Source organism: Aegilops tauschii, chromosome 7 (genome assembly GCF_002575655.3).
Source record: "Aegilops tauschii subsp. strangulata cultivar AL8/78 chromosome 7, Aet v6.0, whole genome shotgun sequence".
In the NCBI taxonomy this organism is placed as follows: domain Eukaryota; kingdom Viridiplantae; phylum Streptophyta; class Magnoliopsida; order Poales; family Poaceae; genus Aegilops; species Aegilops tauschii.
In genome coordinates this window covers 70920513-70932863 of record NC_053041.3, presented here as the reverse complement: position 1 = coordinate 70932863, position 12351 = coordinate 70920513, and the positions used below count along the sequence as shown (strand labels likewise).

Below are 12351 nucleotides of genomic sequence, written 5' to 3'. Positions count from 1 at the left end.
CTGAACTCTGAATCGCGCGGCTGCGCCGGATGGCTGTCTCGAGCGCACGCGCGAGAGCCGTCCGATACGCCTGATCGCCAGTGACGCGCGCGGAATCGTCCGACCAGAACAATAATAACCCATGTCACCACAAGCGCAAGGAGCGGCCCACGTGGGGACAGTGCATGAGGTGGGGATTCAGTTGAAACTTAGATCTGCATGCATTTAATTAGCGTTTTCAAAATTTTGGAAATCTATAACTTTTAGACCAAGCATCGAAATTAAGATCTATTTTCACCCTTAGGTTAATCGTGACGAGATCTTCAAAACTAGATCCCATATGAGTATGTTTCGACTAACTTTTTTGTTGAGCAACTTTGGATGCTACGGAGGCAACTTTAGTACTATAGGAAAGCAACTTCTTGTTAGTTTGTTTAGTATGACTTTTTATGATTGAAAATCTCTTTGAAGTTGGCTACCATGACTATCTAGTTAACTGGCTTCACTTCTAAGTTTTCTATCATAATTAGCTTCACCTCCAATTTGGTAGTATTGTAGACAACTTAGTTTCTGGGATAGGCTAACATCATCCTAAACTGCTTGCCATGACAAGCGAGTAGCTTAATATCATCCTTAGTTGCATGTAATACTTTTTGGTATAGTAAACAACTTAGTTTCATAGAAAGGCAACTTACTAACAATGATGGACCACCTTTTCAATGTATTCTAGGCAACTGAAATAGAAATGGCAGGCAACAGAGCATCACAGGTAGGCAACTTAGAAAAAGAATGATAAGAAACTTCCCAATATTAGTAGGCAACTAATTTATAAAGTTAGGCAACTAACATCAATGTTGGGCAATTTCATAGTATTTTGTAGCCAACTGAGCATGAACCGTGGGCAACTGGTCACTAACGATAGGCAAAATGGACATGAGTGTTAGGCAATTTCATAGTATTTGTAGGCAACTGGGCATCAACCACAGGCAACTAATCATCAATGATAGGCTACTGTGCATCAATGTTAGGCAATTTCATAGTATTTGTAGGCAACTGAGCATCACAGGTAGAAAACTGGGTATCAATGTTAGGCAACTTTATAGTATTTCTAGGCAACTGAGCATCAAACGTAGGCAACTCATAATCAATGTAAGCAACCGAGCAGCCATGATAGACAAATTGGGATAAAGTCAGCAAGACTCACAGGACATAGTGCAGTGAAGTTGCTTGTATGTAGCACTAAAAGGCACCTCATGTTTTGTGTGATTTTATTGTTTTGACACAAATCAACCTAATAGAAAGTCATACTAGGCCAAAAATAAGAACATGATGCTAAATGAGGCAACTTTAGTGCTAAGTAGGAGCAACTTTGATGGTAGATGAATTGAACCGTATCTATTAGTGAATTCGCCTAGTAGCCTCCTAATTAGTTGTGTGCAGTAGTGTAATAGATGGCATAGAGTTAGGATACTTGCTAGTTATGGTATACAACTTAGAGATGAAGCTAGTCAATTTTGGTAGTTGCGATAACCAACTTAGAAAGATTTTTCGTTGATAGGCAATCATAATAGAAAAAAAAGTTGCTTTCTTATAGCACTATAGTTGCCTCAATACAACCCAAAATTGGCCGAGAAAAAAGTTTGTCAAAATGTACCCATATGGGATCTAGTTTTGAAGTACTCGTCGTGAGAAACCCAACGGTGAAAACGGATATGAATTCCGATGCACGAATCAAAAGTTATAGCTTTTGAAATTTTTTGAAACCCAAATAAAATGCACGCGGGACAAGATCGTAGGTGATTTCCTAAGTAGCGTGAATACGTCAAGTAGTTTCCTTTTAGGATGTCAGTTGGTTTCGGAATCACGGGGACGTGGGGTGGTGGTGTGAGAAACTGATTTGCTTTTTTGGGAAAGTGACAGCCCGCCTTCCTTTTGGGGAGAGCGCTCGATCCCGCGAGCCAGCGCTCGGGCGCCAGGTAGCCACGTCCTTAAAAATATTGTAAGATTCCATGTTTCATTGTTCTTCTCATCATCCTTTCATCCAACCTTCCCCAAATGATAACCAATTATGGTAATTATTTATCTTCTGAACCAATTTCACTTTTATTTACTTAGCAAACTTCACATCAAACTATAAGATAAAATCACGGGGACGATTTGATAAAACATTCATTTACACAATCACATTAGTATGTGCAGGTAAATCACAAGCTAACGTACTGAGTAAATATTTATACCCCATTGCAACGCATGGGCATTGTCCTAATAACCATACAAAAATGCATACAATTTCTTTTTGGGACCATTGGACAAGCAATTAGGAATACAACTAAATGCTGGCACATGCATGTTGATGACTTAATTAAACTTGGCCATGAAAAAACCATGATGGAAACCGCCCACTCTTCCACGGCAGCGATGGCATTGACTCAAGCAACAAAGGGGTGAACGTCTTGTCTCTAACGTTGTACACGCCAAAGTCGCCGAGAGGTGCGTTCGGCTTCCTCGACACATAGAGGTTCTTCAGGAAGTAGATACAGTCTTCTCGAACTCCATGACCGACGGGCAAAGACTTAGAGCAAGACCTGCTCACAAAGAGCGCCCGGCCTTCTAGGCTGCCGTCCAACTTCTTCCACTGGCCTTCGCTAATGTCTGCCTCCCACACCTGCAAGCAGAAAGTTCTTCTACCTTCCGGGAAGCAGGGCATCCATGGGCGGCGGAGCCATCGCTTCACCATCAAGAGCTTGCCGCCAGACTCAACTAGATATAGCTCGACCAGGGGGTCAGCGAAAACGTCTTCTTCATCTTGCTTGAAAACGTCTTCTTCATCTTGCTCATGTTGCTGCCATGACCACGGGTTCTTTATCAAATCTAAAACGCACCGCACTTTTGGTTCAACGCCAGGCGGCGTCGGCTTGTCGAGGTGACCATTGATGAGGTTGAGGTTCGAGAGGACATGTCTGATGGAGAGGGCGTAGATCTGCCCTTGAAACAGAACCATGTCGACGGCCTCGTGAACCAACACCAGCAGGCATGAGTTGCTCTCTCCGGCCGGCCGGCAAGTAGAAACGAAGATTTTGTTTTCGAGCAGGACGGCGACGATGGGGTCGTCCGGCGCTGAAGATAACACCACCTTTCCTATAGCCATCGTGGGCTCGTGTGGGTCATGGGGGGTGCGCCTGAGCTCGTTTGGCTTTCGGTGCCAGAGGTTGTCAGTCCGCAAGATAGCAGCTAGCTCAGGGAGATCGGTCCTGGCACCGGAGAGAGCGTTCATGAGGGAGCAGCTGCCGTCGCGCTGGTGCACGAGAAACAGCATGTTCTCGCCGGCGCTGTAGCGCCAGCAGTCATCGGGGAGACGCAGGCGGTAGTGCGGGTGCGGCGCGCTGTCGTTGGCGAGGTCGAAGAGGGTGCCGTCGCCGAACACGACCCAGGGGAGCCGCGTCGGTGGGAGCAGGCTGGAGGCGGAGCGCCACGACCTGCAGACGGCGCCTGCTCGGACGCGGTCCAAGAGGGACGTGAGGTGGTGGAGGACCAGGAGCAGGAGATCCGGTTGCAGGTCCGTCCATGCAGACTGGCGCTGGTCTTTCGCCATCATGATTCACGAAAACCTAGCTTTGGTTGATGATTCTGGTAAGAAAATAAAGCGTACGTGCGTGGTTCTATTTAGTCTAGGTTAAACCGCCATTGCTTTCCTTTTTAAACAAGTCTACCTGTCTGTCTATTTATCTTGTGTGCTCAAATCTATCTAACCAGTTTTTATTTCAAAATTACAGAAAACGAACTCCTATGATTGCATGATTAGGAAGGTGATTGTATGCCCAGACGTAGCTATCTAAGATCATTTTTTTTACTTTACAAAATCTTGAAGCTACATGGCAAAATTCAGAATTTGCATTTATACAACCCCTTCTGTCCGGTGTTCCCTCGTGGGCCGAAGGGACTTTTCCCTGGACCGAAGAGGTATCTTCATAGCCCACTGAGACAAAGACATTGTCTTCATTTGCGGCCACGCGGAAGATCTAGTCTTCATTCGTTCCCCTCACAAACAAAGAATTTTGGGATAAGATCGGGTCCTTCTTCTTTCTCCGAACGGCTGCCATTTCTGTCTATCTCACTACAAAAATCTGCGCTAATCTGTGATGAAAACTCTTGTGATGAAAAATAAACAATGGGCGTCGCTGTCGCCGTGTTCCGGAGGAGGGAAACGGCCATGCCGGGCAGACACAGAGGGAATCTTGGGGTGGGTTGGGCCGGGATGGTGTTGGGGGGGTGTAGCTATGGGCTAGGCTATGACAACCAGGTGAAAAGGTCCATCGGTCAAACCCCGTCCGGCGAAAGTAAAAGGGCTAGACCCGACGGTCGTCTGTGTCAGGGTTAGACGGGACGGGGTACCTGGGGGAGGGGGGTAGGAATGCCGCCATGTGTTGCGGTGGGCCCTCCTACAGTTGTGGAAGCATGGTGGCAGGTGCAGGCACCCAACACGCGGCTCCGGGGTGTGCCCCCCCCCCTCACGGGCGTCGCTGCCGCCGTGTCCCGGAGGGGGAAACGGCCACGTCGGGCCGACACGTAGGTAATCTAGTGGTTGGTTGGGTCCAGACCGTGTTCGGGGGTGTAGCTATGGGCTGCGTTATGACAACCAGGTGAGAAAGTCCACCCGGTCAAACCCCGTCCGTCGAAAGTCAAAGGGCTAGACCCGGTGGTCTTCTGTGTGAGGGTTAGACGGGACGAGGTACCTGGGTGGGGTAGCAATGCCACCAGGTGTTGCGGTGGGCCCTCCTACAGTTGTGGAAGCATGGTGGCAGGCGCAGGCACTCGGCACGCGGCTCCGGGTTATGCCCCCCTCACGGGCGTCGCTGCCGCCGTGTCCCGGAGGAGGGAAACGGCCACGTCGGGCGGACACGGAGGGAATCTTGGGGTTGGTTGGGCCGGGATGGTGTTGGGGGTGTAGCTATGGGCTGGGCTATGACAACCAGGTGAAAAGGTCTACCGGTCAAACCCCGTCCGGCAAAAGTCAAAGGGCTAGACCCGGCGGTCGTCTGTGCCAGGGTTAGACTGGACGGGGTACCAAGGGGGGGTAGCAATGCCGCGAGGTGTTACGGTGGGCCCTCCTACGGTTGTGGAAGCGTGGTGGCAGGCGCAGGCAACCGACACGCGGCTCCGGGGTGTGCTCCGCCGTGTCCCGGAGGGGGGAAACGGCCACGTCGGGCCGACACGGAGGGAATCTTTGGGTGGGTTGGGCCGGGACGGTGTTGGGGGTGTAGCTATAGGCTGCGCTATGGCAAGCATGTAAAAAGGTCCACCGGTCAAACCCCGTCCAACGAAAGTCAAAGGGCTAGACCCGGCGATTGTCTATGTCAGGGTTAGACGGGAAGGGGTACCTCGGGGGGGGGGAGCAATGCCGCCAGGTGTTGCGGTGGGCTCTCCTACGGTTGTGGAAGCGTGGTGACAGGTGCAGGCACCCGACACGCGGCTCCGGGGTGTGCTCCCCTCACGGGCATCGCTGACGCCGTGTCCCGAAGGAGGGAAGCGACCCCGTCGGGCCGACACGGAGGGAATGTTGGGGTGGGTTGGGCCGGGACGGTGTTGGGGGTGTAGCTATGGGCTGGGGTATGACAACTAGGTGAAATGGTCCACCGGTCAAACCCCGTCCAGTGAAAGTCAAAGGGCTAGACCCGGCAGTCGTCTGCGTCAGGGTTAGACGGGACGGGGTACCTGTGGGGGGGGGGGGTAGCAATGCCGCCAGGTGTTGCGGTGGGCCCTCCTACGGTTGTTGAAGCGTGGTGGCAGGCACAGGCACCCGACACATGGCTCCGGAGTGTGCCGCCCCTCACGGGCGTCGCTGTCGCCGTGTCCCGCAGGGGGAAACGGCCACGTCGGGCCGACGCGGAGGTAATCTTGGGGAGGGTTGGGCCGTGACGGTGTTGGGGGTGTAGCTATGGGCTGGGCTATGACAACCAGGTTAAAAGGTCCACCGGTCAAACCCCGTCCGGCGAAAGTCAACGGGCTAGACCCCGCGGTCGTCTGTGTAAGGGTTAGACGGGACGGGGTACTTGGGGGGGGTAGCAATGCCGCCAGGTGTTGCGGTGGGCCCTCCTACAGTTGTGGAAACGCGGTGGCAGGTGCAGGCACCCGACATGCGGCTCCGGGGTGAGCTCCCCCACGGGCATCGCTGCCATTGTGTCCCGGAGGGGGGAAACAGCCACGTCGGACCGACACGTAGGTAATCTAGTGGTTGATTGGGTCCATACCATGTTGCGGGGTGTAGCTATGGGCTGGGCGATGACAACGAGGTGAAAAGGTCCACCGGCAAACCTCGTCCGGCGAAAGTGAAAGGGCTATACCCGGTGGACTGTTGTGTGAGGGTTAGATGGGACGGGGTACCTGGGGGGGGGGGTAGCAGTGCCGCCAGGTGTTGCGGTGGGCCATCCTAAGGTTGCAGAAGCATGGTGGCAGGCGCAGGCACCCGGCACGCGGCCCCGGGGTGTGCCCCCCTGACGGGCGTTGCTGCCGCCGTGTCCCGGAGGGGGGAAACAGCCACGTCGGGCCGACACGGAGGGAATCTTTTGGTGGGTTGGGCCGGGACGGTGTTGGTGGGTGTAGCTATGGGCTGGGCTATGACAACCAGGTGAAAAGGTCCACCAGTCAAACCTCGTCCGGCGAAAGTAAAAGGGCTAGACCCGACGGTCGTCTGTGTCAGGGTTAGACGGGACGGGGTACCTGGGGGGAGGGGGGTAGGAATGCCGCCAAGTGTTGCGGTGGGCCCTCCTACAGTTGTGGAAGCATGGTGGCAGGTGCAGGCACCCAACACGCGGCTCCGGGGTGTGCCCCCCCCTCACGGGCATCGCTGCCGCCGTGTCCCGGAGGGGGAAACGGCCACGTCGGGCCGACACGTAGGGAATCTAGTGGTTGGTTGGGTCCAGACCGTGTTGGGGGTGTAGCTATGGGCTGCGTTATGACAACTAGGTGAGAAGGTCCACCCGGTCAAACCCCGTCCGGCGAAAGTCAAAGGGCTAGACCCGGTGGTCTTCTGTGTGAGGGTTAGACTGGACGAGGTACCTGGGGGGGGGGGGGGTAGCAATGCTGCCAGGTGTTGCGGTGGGCCCTCCTACGGTTGTGGAAGCGTGGTAGCAGGCGCAGGCACCTGCCACGCTGCTCCGGGGTGTGCCCCCCTCAGGGGCGTCGCTGCCGCCGTGTCACGGAGGGGGGAAACGGCCACGTCGGGCCGACACGGAGGGAATCTTGGGGTGGGTTGGGCCGGGACAGTGTTGGGGGTGTAGCTATGGGCTGGACTATGACAACCAGGTGAAAAGGTCCACCGGTCAAACCCCGTCCAGTGAAAGTCAAAGGGCTAGACCCGGCAGTCTTCTGCATCAGGGTTAGACGGGACGGGGTACCTGGGGGGTAGCAATGCCGCTAGGTGTTGCGGTGGGCCCTCCTACGGTTGTTGAAGCGTGGTGGCAGGTGCATGCACCCGACACGCGGCTCCGGGGTGTGCCCCCCTCACGGGCGTCACTGCCGCCGTGTCCCAGAGGAGGGAAATGACCACGTCGGGCCGACACGGAGGGAATCTTGGGGTGGGTTGGGCCGGGACGGTGTTGGGGGTGTAGCTATGGACTGGGCTATGACAACCAGGTGAAAAGGTCCACCGGTCAAACCCCGTCCGGTGAAAGTCAAAGGGCTAGACCCGACGGTTGTTTGTGTCAGGGTTAGACTGGACGGGGTACCAAGGGGGGGGGGGTTAGCAATGCCGCCAGGTGTTCCGGTGGGCCCTCCTACGATTGTGGAAGCATGGTGGTAGGCGCAGGCACCCGACACGCGGCTCCGGGGTGTGCCCCCCTTCACGGGCGTCGCTGCCGCCGTGTCCCGGAGGGGGGAAACAGCCACGCTGGGCCGACACGGAGGGAATCTTGGGGTGGGTTGGGCCGGGACAGTGTTGGGGGTGTAGCTATGGGCTGGGCTATGACAACCAGGTGAAAAGGTCCGCCGGTCAAACGCCGTCCGACGAAAGTCAAAGGGCTTGACCCGTCGGTCGTCTGTGTTAGGGTTAGACGTGACGGGTGCTACCTCTTGAGCATGCGGTGGTTTTCCTTTGAAGAGGAAAGGGTGATGCAGCAAAGTAGCGTAAGTATTTTCCTCAGTTTTTGAGAACCAAGGTATCAATCCAGTAGGAGGCCACACGCAAGTCCCTCGTACCTATACAAACAAATAAGAACCTTGCAACCAACGCGATAAAGTGGTTGTCAATCCCTTCACGGCCACTTGCAAAAGTGAGATCTGATAGAAATGATAAGATAATATTTTTGGTATTTTTATGATAAAGATTAAAAGTAAAGATTGCAAAATGAACGGCGACAGAAATAGCTAGTTGACTGGAGATTAATATGATGGAAAATAGACCCGGGGGCCATAGGTTTCACTAGTGGCTTCTCTCAAGATAGCATAAGTATTTCGGTGGGTGAACAAATTACTGTCAAGCAATTGATAGAAAAGTGCATAATTATGACAATATCTAGGCATGATCATGTATATAGGCATCACGTCCGTGACAAGTAGACCGACTCCTGCCTGCATCTACTACTATTACTCCACACATCGACCGCTATCCAGCATGCATCTAGAGTATTAAGTTCATAAGAACAGAGTAACGCATTAGGTAAGATGACATGATGTAGAGGGATAAACTCAAGCAATATGATATAAACCCCATATTTTTATCCTCGATGGCAACAATACAATATGTGTCGTTTCCCCTACTGTCACTGGGATCGAGCAACACAAGATTGAACCCAAAGCTAAGCATTTCTCCCATTGCAAGAAAGATCAATCTAGTAGGCCAAACCAAACTGATAATTCAAAGAGACTTGCAAAGATAACCAATCATACATAAAAGAATTCAGAGGAGATTCAAATATTGTTCATAGATAATCTTGATCATAAACCCACAATTCATTGGATCTCGACAAACACACCGCAAAAAGAGTTACATCGAATAGATCTCCAAGAAGATCGAGGAGAACTTTGTATTGAGATCCAAAGAGAGAGAAGAAGCCATCTAGCTAATAACTATGGAACCGAAGGTCTATGGTAAACTACTCACACATCATCGGAGAGGCTATGGTGTTGATGTAGAAGCCCTCCATGATCGAATCCCCCTCCAGCGGAGCGCCGGAAAAGGCCCCAAGATGGGATCTCACGGGTACAGAAGGTTGCGGCGGCGGAAATAGGGTTTCTTGGTGGTCCTGGTTGGTTTCAGGGTATATGGATATATATATATATATATATATATATATATATATATATATATGAGGAAGAAGTAGGTTGGTGGAGCTGCGAGGGGCCCACGAGGGTGGGGGGCGCGCCTCCCTGCCTCGTGGCCTCATCGTTGATTTCTTGACGTCCACTCCAAGTCCTCTGAATCACATTTTTTCCAAAAATCACGCTCCTAAAGGTTTCATTCCGTTTGGACTCCGTTTGGTATTCCTTTTCTGCGAAACACTGAAATAGGCAAAGAAGAACAGCAATTTGCACTGGGCCTTGGGTTAATAGGTTAGTCCCAAAAATAATATAAAAGTGTATAGTAAATCCCATTGAACATCCAAAACAAAATATATAATAGCATGGAACAATAAAATATTATAGATACGTTGGAGACGTATCAAGCACCCCCAAGCTTAATTCCTGCTCGTCCTCGAGTAGGTAAATGATAAAAACAGAATTTTTGATGTGGAATGCTACCTAGCATGATTCTCAATGTAATTTTTTTATTGTGGCATGAATATTCATATCCGAAAGATTCAAGATAAAAGTTTAATATGGACATAAAAATAATAATACTTCAAGCATACTAACCAAGCAATTATGTCTTCTCAAAATAACATAGCCAAAGAAAGTTCATCCCTACAAAATCATATAGTTTGGCCATGCTCCATTTTCATCACACAAGAATGCTCTCATCATGCACAACCCTGATGACAAGCCAAGCAATTGTTTCATACTTTAGTAATCTCAAACTTTTTTCAACTTTCACGCAATACATGAGCATGAGCCATGGATACAGCACTATGGGTGGAATAGAGTATGATGATGGGGGTTGTGTGGAGAAGACAAAAAAAGAGAATCGATCTTATGAGATTTTCTACGAATCATATTCAAGAATTATAGCAATTATAGCATAGAATATAAACTCTTAGTTATAAACATGAAAACAAATAATACAAATATGGTTGCCTCTAGGGCATATTTCCAACATTAATATGCTTAGTGTAGAATCAATTTGATTGATATGTTTAGTGTAGAATCGATCTGATTGATATGTTTAGTGTAGAAACCGATGATATATGTGAATTGAAGTGTATGCTTTTTTCATAATTGTGCATGACATGCTCATTTATCGCATGGATTTGTTTTTAGATCCGTATGATATGCTTGGGAGTGTGTGTGTGTGTTCTCAGAAATTGCCTAAGAGGCTAGCTCCAAGTTGTGTCATTGAGGCTGATGAAGCAGGCTATGTTGGAGTACGCCTTACATGAAGGGGCTTCATCTCCACCTGTGCGTACGTAGCGGATACGGATGGTTGCATTATCTTAAGCTCGGTGGGGTGGAAGAACTTCCTAGTTGGCAACCTGGAAAAGCTATAGAAGGTCATTGCTCGACAAAACATTGTCGTTGCTGTTGCTTCTACCGCCATAGGGCATCAGTCGTAGCAGTTGCCACGAACAAAGTACGGCTTGTCTCTGCCGGCCAGATGTGTTTGCTATCCTCTTGTACATCCCAATACGTAGGAATTATTTCCTGCGCAGCAGGTCATTGCGCGGTGGTTCAACCTGAGTGCCAACCTGGAAAAGCTATAGAAGGTCATCGGGTCTAGCGACAATAGCAAAAAGAGAAGCAGCGGAACGGTCGTTGTCCAAAGAGAGAAAGAGAGGACTGTTGGCACAGGTCCTGAATCATGTCGCACGGGTGCTAGGAACTTAATTTTCATCTCCGAAGAAGACAGGTTGCACAGCCATGCTAAATTCCTAAGCAGCACGTAATCTAGATTGATTCACATATGCACGTATGTACGCACAGGTAATCCAGATCGATTTCTTTAATCTGCTAACACACACACATCAGAGATATGGTTGATGGCAAAAGTAACATGGACGTACTGGCCTCCGGCGTTGACTTGTGAACGGTGATGAAGCAAGCTAGCATGATTCGTTCCTAGTGCAATCGTTCATGAAGCTTGGCCGGCGAGATAAGCACGTAGAAGGCAATCTCGATTGACCTAACTATTTGATAGAAGTCAGCGGCGTGAGATGGAGACACGATTAAGAGAGAGATCCGAAAGATTTTTTTTTAGCAAAGAGATTGATATTTGACATTATTACGTCCCTACAGGAATATCACGATCAAAGATTTCATCTCCACATCTAATAAAGTAATAATCCAACGGCTAAGAGTTGATTAGATATGATGCTCTTTTTTTCACGTGTAGGGTTGCTCTTTTTTTCTTCACAAAAGTAACGTAAGGTTTTCTAATTACTTCACATCTGATTGATATGTGTATGTTGACTTTTTTTTCCACAAAAGTAACGTAAATCATGGGGTCAAGATAGATCAGTTAAATAGATCAACGGTTAAAATATTTTTAATGATGTGGATTACTATGATGACCCGTATGGTGCCTCCAATTAGTAAATATAAGATAAGATATAAGATATAAGATATAAGATAGATTAGTTCGCTTGTAGTGCATATTGACAATTACTAATCATTAGCTAGAACTGTTTGTGAGATCGATGATTGTTGGATATCTTATCTATATAATTACCTATGTTTGGCCATTGTGCTACTGTTGGTCTATATAATTATCTATGTCACCGAGATGCAAAATGCTATATGGTGGTGCAAATAAATTTTTTGGCTGAGAAAACTGTTGTTGGCGTGCATGTTACATGGAATGCCGCTAGGTGGGAAATAATAGTGATGGCGTGGGACACGTGGCATGCAAGAAGCACCTAAATTACTGCTGATGTGGGCACTAACACTGCAAATATTTTTTAACAGTGACATCATATTGCTGGCGTTGGGCTCCCACGCCAGCAACGTCATTTTTGCAAAGCCAGCACTAAGCTTTTTCTACACTAGTGCAGTGTTGATACTATGCTTTAGTGTGATAATAGATATGCAATGTTCGATAGATGATACCATTGCGAATATTGTTGTACCATTGTTGATACTATCTTGTTTATAAGATATGAGGCAGTGCAGCTGGACAGTGCAATCATCATTGACCAGTCAAAGTGGGATGATAGGCTAGTGATAATAGGCAATAGAGATGACGGTTACTGCCCAATAAGTGTTTACTGACACTGTAGTGGTGAGTCA

General features: G+C 49.3%; 1 protein-coding gene across 1 annotated transcript; it reads right to left on the bottom strand.

The window, feature by feature from the left end:
• Window positions 1-2341: 2341 nt before the first annotated feature.
• Window positions 2342-3571, bottom strand: LOC109779141 (uncharacterized). The gene has a single exon (XM_020337750.1). The coding sequence runs from the start codon at window positions 3569-3571 to the stop codon at window positions 2342-2344; it is 1230 nt and encodes a 409-aa protein (XP_020193339.1).
• Between the last annotated feature and the right edge of the window lie 8780 nt (window positions 3572-12351).